A 12,710-nucleotide genomic window follows, 5' to 3' on the forward strand; every position below is an offset into this window, starting at 1 on the left:
TCTGTCTCTGTGTCTGTGTCTGTCTCTCTCTGTCTCTGTCTCTCTTTCTCTGGGTCTCTCTGTCTCTCTTCTCCCCTTCTCTCTGTCTCTGTGTCTGTGTCTGTCTCTCTCTGTCTCTGTCTCTCTCTCTTTCTCTGGGTCTCTCTGTCTCTCTTCCCCCCTTCTCTCTGTCTCTGTGTCTGTCTCTCTCTGTCTCTGTCTCTCTCTCTTTCTCTTTCTCTGGGTCTCTCTGTCTGTCTCTCTCTCCATTCCTCCCTTCTTCCTCTGGGGTTCTCTGTAAATCACTGCTGTCATTTAAAATACAATGACCTCAGCAAAGAAATTGACCTGAGTAGGAGGAGAACAAGCCCCAGCTCGGCCATGGTCTGTTTTTCTACTTAGGAGCAGGAGATAAACTAAGGCCAGGCCCCGATTAAGCCCACAACGAAGTCATGAAGAGCTCCGTAAGGCCGCTTGTCGTTCCGGGGGACACAGCGCATACCAGAGTGCCAGCCTCAAAGCCAGGTTTGATGTCCACTGGTTGTGTGAGCCTGATCAAGTCACCTTTAACCTCTTGATGTTCTAGACCAGATGTGTTATGTAAACTTGAGGCCTTGGGCTGCATGTGGCCCAAACAAGATGAAAACATAATTGAGAACAATCTAAAAAATAAATTAAAATACAATACAATATAGTTGTGTGGTTTTCTAAGTCAATTTATGGCAGAAAACAACCTCATGTATGGTTTGGTGACCCCATTTCCATCTGAGCATGACACCCATGTGATCTAGGCAATTCTAAACCTTTCCATCACACAGGAGGGCTGCTGACCTGTGTTGGTAGAAAGACTTTCCTCACCTGGGAGTTCCTGGGGGAGTGACAGCTCAGGCCAGGTTCCCAGCCCTAGGACTTTTGAAAAGAATCCTCTGAAGCAGTGAAGATGGCCTACGTGCATGCAGAAGCCACTCGGTACTCTTAAGTAGAAAGCGCAGCAATTGTTTGGGGGCTGTGTGGGGCGCCTGAAGCCTCCAGGCTAGGGCAGTGAGAGCCGGGCGCCTGAAAGATCTGGGCCTTTCACCCCGGGCACCCAAGCCCCTCCTCCGGAGCCTTCCACGCCCCAGCCAGCGGCTCACCCCACTCCGGCCAGTTCACTTGGCTGCCCAGACCGTGGTTCTGTTAAGCCAAGGGGATTTTTTCATCAGGCTCGAGGCAGCCTTAAACAGGCTTCCCAGGCTCCAGAAGGAGCACTACTATCCTGGAAGTCAGAAGCGTGGCTGGGGTCAGATCCCGGCTCTGACCACTTACTAGCCGGGGAACTTTAGCTAAGTGTGCCTCAGTTTCCTCCTCTGAAAACGGAGGGTTTGGGGGAGGAGGAGAAGGAAGACGAGGAGAGCAAGTTGATGAAAATGAGGAGAGAGTTGACAACGTTTCCCTGGAAAACCTGCCTAACGAACCTGGGCGCCTCGCTCGCTCCCTCCCTCCCTCCCTTGCCGCCTACTTCGCGAGGCTAAGTTGGAGAGCCCAAGGGGGGCAGCCGGCGAGGAAGGCGTTGGGAAGAGCTGCTGGCAGAGGGCGCGGGGTGCCAGGAGAGGAAGGAGTTGGGAAAAGCTGCTGGAAGTGGGCATGGGCTACCTAGAGAGGAAGGAGTTTGGGGGAACCGCTGGAAGGGGGAATGGGTTACTTAGAGAGAATAGAATTGGGGTGCTGCTGGCAGGGGGCGTGGGATGCCTGGCGAGGAAGGAGTTGGGGAACTGCTGGCAGAGGGCACGGGGTGCCAGGGAAGGAAGGAGTTGGGAAGAGCTGCTGGCAGGGGGCGAGGCATGGGAAGGGGCACAGACAGTTCAGACCGGGCAACCCTGTTCAGCTCAGGCGCCGATCCTGGCCCGGGGCTTCCCAGGGGGTGGCTGTGCCAAGCCCTACCGTCTTTTGCTTCTTGATCCCGGACATGGTGCGGGTGGTCACGGGCGGCGGCGGTGGAGAAGGCGGCGGGACCGGCACAGAGCGGACTGGCGGGACTGACCGCCGGACTGTCTCGATCCCTGAGGAGGGAAGGACTGGCGGAGTGACGGAAGGAAGCCGGGCAGGCAGCGGGGAAGGAGCTTTAAAAAGGCTGGGGAGACACGTCGCACTTCCCTTGACCAACCCCCAAAGGCTTCCCTCCTCCGCCGCTGCTTCCTCCTCCTTCTCCTTCTTTCTCCTCCCCCCTCCCCTTCTCCTCCCTCCTGCCTCTCCCTCGGCGCCCTCCTCTCCACCCCCTCGGGGCACCGGCCACCTCTGGGCCGTGGGGCGGCCCGGGGCGTGGTCCTCGGGCGAGTGGAAGGAGACCAGGCGGGAGCTGGAGCGGAGGAAGGGGGGGGGGGGGGCCTCCGCTCCAGCCGTGTCGGCTCCCTGCCCTTCGGCGCTGGCATCGTAGGGGCTGCACAGGAGAGCCCCGAGGCCAGCCCTTTCCTTTTACAGCTGGGGAAACTGAGACTCCCAACACCACCACCAATTGCGGGACCAACGAATCACTTAGCCCAATACCCTCAGTTTGTACAGTGGAAAACTGAGCCTGTCCCCTCTTAAGAAACCAGGAATGGAAAGCCCACAGGGTCCATCCCCCTCATTTTGCAGATTGGAAAAGTGAGACCTGCCAAGGTTAATGAACTCGGGAACCTTGGACTTTTGGACTCCAGGGAACGGTAGAGACCATCTAGTCCAAGGAAAAAGAGACCCAGAGAGGTCTGGTGATTTGGTAAAAGTCACACAGCCAATAAGAGGCTGAACCATGTGCCACCAGAAAGAACCAGAACCAAGTCTTCTGAATCTGGAGTCAGAGGAGCTGGGTTCAGATTCTGTCCACTGCTTTATGTCCCTGCAGCCTTGAGCCAGTCGCTTGGTCTCATCAGGCCTCAGTTTCCTCAAACGTAAAAATGAAAGGGCTGGATTAGAAGGCCTCCAAAACCTCTCTGAATATATCCAAGGCTCCTTCTTCCCACTCTCCTTGTCTCTGAGGACCTTCCCAATGTCTCCTGTGGTTTGAGGATTCTTTAAGATGGAATATTTGCACTCCCTAGTACTCATTGCTCATCTGCCTACCTCCAGTCTGGGCACATTTCACCACTTCTCCTTCTACCCCGTGGGTGGGACCCCCTGACTGCAAGAAACACCAAGGCACAGACCTCAGTTCAGTTCAGCACTGACAGTCTGCAGCAGCTTAGGCCCTGTGGCTGATACAGAAAAAGGACAAGACCTTGATCCTGCCCTCCAGAGGCTTAACTCACCTGGGGAGAGGAAACAAAATAGAAGTAGGCCAGAATGTCTGATGGCAGGGCAGCTCGGTAGGACCCCAACTTTCTGGCTCTTGGCCCCCTGAGGGCAGAGACTCTCTGTCACTGTCGCAGAGCAGAACACCAGGCTGTCTCTGCAGAAAGGGTTCTGGGTGGTCCTCAGGGGATAGATAGGTTGTCTTGGCAGGCAACAGAGTGGAAGCAAACTGGGAGAGGCCAGTCAATCCCTTCCTGAACTGGACAGTTTTATGAGACTGGAAACTATTGAGCAGGTATGGAGCTTCATTGGGGGAGGGAGCTTCCCCATGGGGAGTTCTGTAGATCAATGAAACCACAAGTCCAGGCTCCCCTCCCCCCAACTCCCACTCCATGCAGAGTATTTGTTAAGTGATTAAAAAAAAAATTTCCCCCAAGAAGTAACTGGGAGGGAGAAAATAGATTTTCATTCATTAAGAAATAAAGTTTAATTTTTAACAGACAAAAATGGCTCTATGCTAAACATCTGCTGGGATGCCTGTGGCTCTGCCCCAGAGAACTTGTCTTTAGGCTGGTGACCTAACCCTCTCATTGGTTCTTTGGTTGCCACAATGGTTCCAAGGGACCCTGAGGGAAGAAGAATCAAGCCCTGGGAGACTTTCATGGGAGAACCCCCCTGTGCTCCTGCTGTCTTCCTCCCTACAGAATGGGAGGGGAAGAACTCTTCCTCTGCGCCCAGTGCCTATGTGATGACTGTTCCCCTGTGGCATGCTTAGCTAGGAGAGGCTGAGTCTTGATCCGCTTTGTTTTCCCTGATGTTCCCAGCCACAATGCCAATGCCATGATCTCAAGAGCATTGGACCTCCTGGGTCCCTGAATGGGGTCTGCCTATGCTGAGGAAGGGGCCCCCTGCTCCAACGCTGCTCGGCAGAGGAGATGGCCACTGGGAAGAGGATGAGCCAGGCCTTGGCGTGAGTTTTCAGGAACACATGGGCACTCTAGTTGTTTGGACAGTGCAGAGTTGAGGTGAAGAAGTGATTCTTCAACGGTCCCACTAAGTGTCTTGTGTTTTAACCTTTTGAGTGTCAGCTTTTTAGGAGAGCATAATGGAAGCTGTAGGTTAATGTTTCCTATTTGAAGTCAGTACATATTCACCAGCCTTTTGCATGCTAAACATTTCTCATAGGAAGGAAGTACATGGCTGCCTTATATCTGATCCAGATTGTACACTGATAGATTGTACACTGACCTGAGCCTTGAGCGATTGGGGCTGAGGGGACCATGAGACAAGGAGCCAGAGTCCTCTCTTTACAGGGCAGGGCTCCTCAGTAGGAGACAGCCAGTGCCCAGCCCCTCTGGGTCAGACATTCTGTTGTTAATGGGGGAGTTTAGAGAATCAAACACGTGTGTAGGAAAGTCTGACAGAAGGGACATGAAGGAAGGAGAAGATGAATGATGGTGGGGATGAGGGACGGCTTAGAGGAGGAGGGAGCACTTGAGCTGAACTGTGAAGGAAGAAGGGATCTGGGACTCAGTGGTGGGGAGGGAATGAATCCGAGGTGTACAAACTGGGGGAGGGGGGAAACGGCAAGTACACTGGCTGGCTGGAATGTAGACTGGAGGAAGTGGTGAGTGAGAACCTGGTGTGTATTTGTGTGTATGTATGTGGTGTGCATGTGTGTGTGGTGTGTATGTATGGGTGGGTGTTCTGTGTATGTGTGTGGTGTGTATGTGTGTTTGTACTGTGTATGTATGGGTGGGTGTTGTGTGTATGTGTGTGGTATGTGTGTATTGCTATGTGCCTGTGTGTAGTACATGTGTGTGGTGTGTATGTATGTTTGTACTGTGTATGGATGGGTGGGTGTTGCTGTATGTATGTGTGTGGTGGGTGTGTGTGTACTGTGTGGATGTGTGGTGTGTATATGTGTGTAGTGTGTGTATGTGTGTGGTGTGTTTGTACTTTGTATGTGTGGGTGGGTGTTGTATGAGTGTGGTATGTGCTATGTACATGTGTGGGTGGTGTGCATTTGTACTGTGTATGTGTGGGTGGGTGTTGTATGTATGTGTGTGGTTGTGGTATGTGTGTATGTGCTATGTGCATGTGTGTGGTACATGTATATGTGGTGTGTGTTTGTACTATGTATGTGTGGGTGGGTGTTGTGTGTATGTGTGTGGTATGTGTGTATTGCTGTGTGCATGTGTGTAGTACATGTACATGTGTGTGCTGTGTATGTGTGTGGTATGTGTATATGTGTGTTTGTACTGTGTATGGATGGGTGGGTGTTGTATGTATGTGTGTGGTGGGTGTGTGTACTGTGTGGATGTGTGGTGTGTATATGTGTGTAGTGTGTGTATGTGTGTGGTGTGTTTGTACTGTGTATGTGTGGGTGGGTGTTGTATGAGTGTGGTATGTGCTATGTGCATGTGTGGGTGGTGTGCATTTGTACTGTGTATGTGTGGGTGGGTGTTGTATGTATGTGTGTGGTTGTGGCATGTGTGTATGTGCTATGTGCATGTGTGTGGTACATGTGTATGTGGTGTGTGTTTGTACTATGTATGTGTGGGTGGGTGTTGTGTGTGTGGTATGTGTGTATGTACTGTGTGTAATGTGTCTATGCATGTGGTGTGTACATGCATGTAGTGTGTATGTGGTGTGTGCATGCGTGTGGTGTGTATGGTATGTGTGGGTGTGGGGGTATGGGTGTGGTGGATGGGTGTGTATGAAGGGTGTGTAGGGGTAGGGGGAGTGTCTGTGTATACGTGTGTGTGATCTACTGGAAATATGTCAGACTTGGCCACACACTGGACACACCCAGAGTCCTATACCTTTGAACCTTCAAAGCAATCTTTAAAACGCAAACGAGTCAATCATATCCCACAGGGGTGGGGAAGGGGGTGGGGCTGGGCCCTCTCTCCCACTAGGCAGACCCAGCTCTGGCCTCCTGTGGCCTTAGTTTTCTCAGTCTCTGGCTTGTTACACCCCAGCCCCCACCACAAGTCCCTAAGGGCTGTCTCTTAGACAAAGCCTAGGTTTGGGCTCAGGGGAGAGTTTCCCCAAAATGGGCCAACACTAAGGAAAGGCCCTTGATGTTGGCCCCGGCAGGGCAGGGCAGCCGCTTCTTTCTCCAGCAGCAGGATGCTCCCAAGGAGGCTGGGTGACTTCGCCTCCCCTAGCAGCTCAGCCCCAGCCCGACTGCTTGCCTGTGGGGCTGGCAGCTGTCCAGCAGGTTTCACGTGTGAAATGAGGATGACATGCATCTCTGGATACCTCTGCAACCTCTCCTGCCAGCTGGGCAAACCATCCAACGGGTAGACTATGAGGAAAGGCAAATGAGGGAGGAAGGAAGAAGGGAGAATTTGCATGGTGCTCTGGGAAGCTTCGAGCTGTCTCAGTGAGGAGGAAGGAAAGGGCTTGGTCCCCAACAGCAGAGCTCCCGCCGGGCACAGGCTTGCCGGACCCCTGCCAAATACAAGTGACTGATCTCCCTTTGTGACCAGTCCCCAGCTAGCACAGATAACAAGCTAGCACAGGCCAGGAAGACCCCGCTTGTCTGTCAGGATAGGCACTGGCTGTTGGAGGCCAAGTAGCTCCCTCTGGGAGCCTCAACCTCCTCATCCACCAAATGGGGATAATGGTGGGAAACCCCATAAAGCTGCTGGGAGGCCCAAGCAGGATAATGGGACAATCAGATAATAAACCCGAAAGGGCTTTGGAATGCTCCATTATTTGGGTTATTTCTTTGGGATGGATTGTTTTGTTGGGACCTCTGAAGTCTGAGTGGGAAGTAGGGACCCGCATGCTGCTGTCTGGCCTTCCATGGCACAAGTCATAACTCCAAAGGCCTGGGGTTTTGTGGAAAAAGGGCACTGACTTGGAGGTGGACAAGGGCCTGGGTTTGAATCCTGTCTCTGCAGATGTCTTAGACAAAGCCTAGGTTTGGGCTAGGAAGGAAGACCTGAGTTCAAATTCAGAATTGGGGACTTACTGTGTGACTTTGGGAAAGTCACTTGAATCCTGTCTGCCTCCGTTTCCTAAATTGTAAGATGGGGATAATAACAGCACCTCCCTCACAGGGTTGTTGTGAAGTGCTTAGAGCAGTGCTTTGCACACAGTAGGTGCTATATAAATGCTGGTTTCTTTCTCTCTCTTCTCTCTGGCACTTTCCAGCTGTACAGTGGAAGGCAAGTCTTTGATGGTTCCTATGCCTCAGTTTTCTTATATGTAAAATGGGCATCATAATACCTGCCATTTAACTTTTCTCTGGGCCTCTTTGGTACTCTTTTGTGTCCCCTCATTAGAGTGCAAGCTCCTTGAAGACCAGGGCTCTTGTGTTTGCTTGCACTGTATTCCTAAGCCTTGGTACACTGCCCAGGGTAAGCAGATATTTAATAAATGTTTGTTAATTGATTGAAAAGCAAGCAGGCTGAGATCCCAGATGGGTAACCGGAGATGGCCCTGTGACCCACAACGGGAGTGTTCAGAGATGCTGAGGAAGGTTGGGATCCTTTGGTGGGGGCAGGGGATCAGACAGGATGAGGAGGCATGGAGGGGCTGCAATGTGCACTAATGGATGGGGGGGTGAACCAGCATCTGGGAGGTCAGAGGTCACCACTTCTCAGATGAGGAGGTCATCCCCTGGGAGAAAGATGCCCGGACGAGTTACCCAACTTCACTTCAAAATCTCTGATGCCCCCTGGAAAGCCTTGTTAGGAAACACTTCCTTCCTCCCTGCCCACATTCCCTTTCCCTTTGGAGACTTCCCCGATTTGATCCCAGTCTTCCCTGGAGGTCCGAACACAGCAAAAACAATCTTTCCCCTGGAACTTTCCTTATACCCTGAGGAAGTCTGTGCCCTAGGAGAGCCTGCCTCCCCCTAGACCTGCTCCCTTGGGAACATCTGCCCCTTCTCCCTGTGGTGAGTTCCTCACCGAGCCCCCATCTTGTGGAAATGCCCAAGTCAGCCTTTCTTCTCAGTCCGTCCAGCGCTGGCTTGCTGCTCTTCAGACTGGGCTAGCCCACTCCCTTTTGGGTCCCATTGTATATGTGTGTGTGTGTGAGTGTGAGTGTGTGTGTGTGTCTGTGTGTATGTCTCCAGGGCAGGGACTGTCTTGAATTTTGCTTGCATTTGTGGCCCTTAGAACAGTGCTTGGCACATAGTAGGCCTTAACAAATCCTTCGTTCCTTCCTCTTGCACATGACAGTCCTTCAAAGACTTGATGACAATTCTCACGCCCCAGCCCTCAGCTTTCTCTTCTTGGACTTAAACATCCCTCATTCCCTTCACCTTTTCCTAGCCTGTCTTATATTCCTCTTAGTTTTTTCTGAATTCTCCAATTTGCCTTCGCCTTAATCAAAATACTACTCACTGCCCTAGCCATGTCTAATTAATTCTGTTTCCCATCCTTTTTGTTGTTGTTCAGCCATATCCAGCTCTTCCTGACCCCATCTGGGTTTTTCTTGGCAGAGATACTAGAGTGGTTTGCCATTTCCTTCTCCAGCTCATTTTACAGGTGAGGAAACTGAGACAAGCAGGGTTAAGTGACTTGTCCAGAGTCACACAGCTACCAAGTGTCTGAGGCCAGATTTGAACTCAGAAAGATAAGTCTTCCTGACTTCAGACCTGGTGTGTTCTAGGCACTTTGCCAAATGGCTCTTAAGCACCCTAGTGTCTCTCACCCCAGACTCTGCTAATCCCCTTGAGGAATCTCCAATGTGCTACATTAGGTAGAAAAAATAAAATGTTAATAAGACATGCATGGTCCTTGCCCTTAACTAAGCAGTCAAGCAACAAGCATTTATTAAGCATTTACTGTATGCCCAGCACTGAACTGGGTGCTGGGGATACAAAGAAAAAGAGCCATCCAACTAATGCCCTATTGGCGGAATTATCAACTGATCCCACCATTCTGGAGATCAATTTAGAACTATGGCCAAAGGGCTATAAAGCTGTTCATAACCTCTGACCCAGAAATACCATTACTAGTCTGCATCCCCAAGAGGAAAAAAAAATAAACAGGAAAGTAGTTATATGTACAAAACTACTGATAGTCACTCTTTTTGCAGTTGTAGAAAAACTGGAAATTGAGGGGATGCCCATCAATTGGGGAATGACAACAAGTTGTGGTATATGATTGTGTTGGATACTATTGTGCTATAAGAAATGATGAGTGGGATGCTTTCAGAAAAACTGGGGAGGACTTATATGAACTGGTGCGAAGTGAAATGAGCAGAACCAGGAGAACATCGTGCACAGTAACAGCTATACGGGATACTGATCAGCTATGAACGACTTAGCTATTCTCAGCAGACCATAAGGTCTCAAGGCCTTATGATGAGAAGTGCTATCCATCCCCACAGAAAGAACTGATGGAGTCTGAATACAGATAAAAGCATTGTTTTTTAACTTTATTTTTCTTAGTTTTTTTGTCTGTGTTTTCTTTCACAAGATGATTAATATGGAAATAATGTTCTGCATGATTGCACATGTATAATATTTATCAAACTACTTGCCTTCTCAATAACAGGGTAGGGGAAGAAGGTGGGAGAGAATTTGGAATTCAAACTTGTGAGAAATGAAGACTATAAACTGTTTTTACAAGTAATTAGGAAAAAACAAAATGTTAAGGAACAGGAGAGTCTATACCCTCAAGTTTACATTTTAATGGGGAAGACAACATGAACTTATATGGGTATGTGCAAAAGAGATAAGGGTTATTTGGGTCATTTTCATGACCTTAAAACTAATTTGGACAGATCAGGCATGCATGCAGATAAATACAAATTACAATACAGTAAGTGGGTTAAAGGAGCAAAAAAGTATTAGGAAGTAAGGGAACAAACATTTCCAAAGTACCTATGATGCGCTAAGCACTTTAGAAACATTCTCTCATTTGAGACCCTGGGAGTCAGGTGCTGTTATGATCCCCATTTTACAGTTGAGAAAACCAAGGCAGACAGAAGTTAGGTGATTTGCCCCAGTCACGTGGGTCATGGGTGTCTGAGTCTGGATTTGAAATCAGCTCTTCCTGACTAACCATAGCACCACCAGCTCCCTCCCTTTCTCTTAGGCTGCTAACCAAGGGAGGATCATCAGATCCCCATATTTAGAAGGAGCCCTAGAGGTTATCCAGTCGAACCCCTCATTTCACAGAGGAGTAAACTCAGGTACCAGGCTATGTCTCAGCTCATCAGGTCTTCAGACTCCAAACCCAATGCCCTTTCATCTCCAGTGCTCTGGCCTGTGCACATTGGAACTGGGCTTTGAAGGATGGCAACAGGAGAAAGTGGGAGACAGGTGGGGGGGCTCAGAACATGTCATCCTGCTTGGGGAGAACCTAGAGCACAGGACAAGGCATATGGGGAGATGAAGCCCCCTCTGCTGGTCAGACAGAGATGACCAAATGCCATGAGACTAAGTGCTGTGGCCCCTTTTGTGAGTGTGTCCGACAGATAGTCAAACAGGACATTTCTTCTAGCAGAGAAGGGGCCAGATCAGCAGGCGGAGGATATGGGCCCAAACCACACCCTTGATGCTGTTTGTGTGGCCAAACTTCTCTGTGCCTCTGTTTCCTCATCTGTAAACTCTCTGTAAGCTCTCCAAACTCCCTTCCAGTTCTCAAAGTTATGGTCCAAGACTCTCAGGAAGCTGCCAGATTCACAGGTGGCACCACCCCTACTCCCTACCCCAACCGTGAACTTTTCCTCTCTTTCCAAGCAGGAATTCTCTAACTCTTCCTGCCCATACTCCCCTTGCTCTGTGGCTCACATTCCTCCTCCAAAAAATATACCCCACAAATAAGCATTTTTACAGCTCCAGTTTTGTGACTCTATAATTCAGAGAAAATGGAGCGTGACAGACAGAGTGCCAGTCTCTGAACCCAGAAGATCTAACTTCAGACACATGCTGATGGTGTGACCCTGGGCCGGCCACCTAACCTTTGGCAGTGCTCCAAGACTAGAAGGTGCCTACTTGCCCTGGTAGAGGGAGTTTTCTCCCTGGAAGTTCTTTGAACCAGTAAAATCCCAGATCTCTTCCTAATCCCCATCACTATGATTGCCTCCCAGCAGAGTGGAAGGGCTGAGCAGAAAGGCCCAACATGGGATGGGAAGGGAAGGCGTCTGTGTCTGGCTATGTGCAGCTCCCCCTGCACTCCCTGCGTAGGAGGGCAGCTGCTTCCTGTTTGTCTTCTGTACAATGGGGACAATCATAACCCGTCGTGCCCACTTCAGATGGAGGGAGTGAGGACCAGACGAGATAACGTCAGTAAAAGGCCTACATCTTTTAAAGCCCCATTACAAATGCCCAACATTATTATCACATTATTCATTTAAACTCCATCCAATTCCACAAATGAGTATTAGGGGCCAGGTACCATACTAGGATTGAGAGTGTGGTCAGAGATGCAAACATTTCTCATTGTGCTGAAGGAGCTTCTCTTCCTTCCCTCTTGCATGACTCCAGTTTGAGAAAAGTGGACTTGAATTTCATAGGGTCATGAGATCTTATATTCAGACCATGAGAAGATCTCAGAGAAGGCCACAAGCCCAGTGAAGTGCTTGCCCACTGTCACTGAGCGGCAGGGGGGCTTCAAACCTGGGCAGATCCTCTGACCCCACAGCCCCCTCTTTTTCCACTGCACTGTGTGAAGGTGTCCCTTCCTTTATTCCAATTTATGTCCCTCCATAATCTGGAGGTAAAGTGGGAAAATATCTTCCAACCATCCCGTTTCACTGATTTGACTATTGAAGCCCAATGACTATACTTATTTGAGGCAGAGATCACTGACCAACATTGTACAGCATTGGGGCAGCTAGGTGGCACAGTGAATAGAGAACTGGTCCTGGACACTTAACACTTACTAGCCGTGTGACCTTGGGCAAGTCACTTAACCCCAGTTACCCTGCCTTCCCCCCTCCAAAAAACAACAGCAACAAAAAACGTTGTTCAGCCTCCCGCTCCAATACTATTAGTCTGCCAGATATCTTCTAGTGTATAATTATCAAATTAATTTGGCCATAGTCCATTTGGGGACTTCAAAGATGTTGATGGAACCCATACATGCTGGTTTGAAAGGCCTGAAGGTATGGCATGCATCTGAAGTAAAGAAGGATTTGGGGAAAGAGAACAAAATAAAGAAAATTAAACCTACTGCATGCCCCAAATGCTGCATGTATCAGATAACTTTACACATGTGTAATTTCCCTACCTAACACATTAGAGAGGAAAGAATTGCTATCAGATCTCTTTTCTTAGGGAGCTCCATTCCCAGGGTGTGCAGTCCAAAAACCTCATGGAGCACAGTTTGGAAAATGCCCTTCTTGAATCTTCTCTGGGCTGATGTCCCAACATTTCATCTCTCAGACTCATTTACTTAGCATTAGTTGGGAGCATGCCAAGTCAGAAGACAGGAGAAGGAAATAGGAGCTCACTTACGTAGGATCATTTCTTTTGTTGGGATATTTTTTCCTACCAGGAACTAGCCAGA

General features: G+C 49.6%; 1 protein-coding gene across 2 annotated transcripts in view; it reads right to left on the minus strand.

Moving 5' to 3' along the window:
- PAPSS2 (3'-phosphoadenosine 5'-phosphosulfate synthase 2) overlaps positions 1-2,227 on the minus strand; it is a 74,580-nt gene extending 72,353 nt beyond the window's left edge. For both annotated transcript variants that reach the window (XM_069101796.1, XM_069101795.1), the window contains exon 1: positions 1,900-2,227. In XM_069101796.1, coding sequence (XP_068957897.1) covers positions 1,900-1,926 — 27 coding nt within the window. In that variant the 5' untranslated portion in view covers positions 1,927-2,227. The remainder of the gene's footprint in view (positions 1-1,899) is intronic.
- Between the last annotated feature and the right edge of the window lie 10,483 nt (positions 2,228-12,710).

This window comes from Petaurus breviceps, unplaced genomic scaffold (genome assembly GCF_028583685.1).
Source record: "Petaurus breviceps papuanus isolate PSGF00001 unplaced genomic scaffold, PetGlider_PUasm1.0 490, whole genome shotgun sequence".
Taxonomy (NCBI): domain Eukaryota; kingdom Metazoa; phylum Chordata; class Mammalia; order Diprotodontia; family Petauridae; genus Petaurus; species Petaurus breviceps.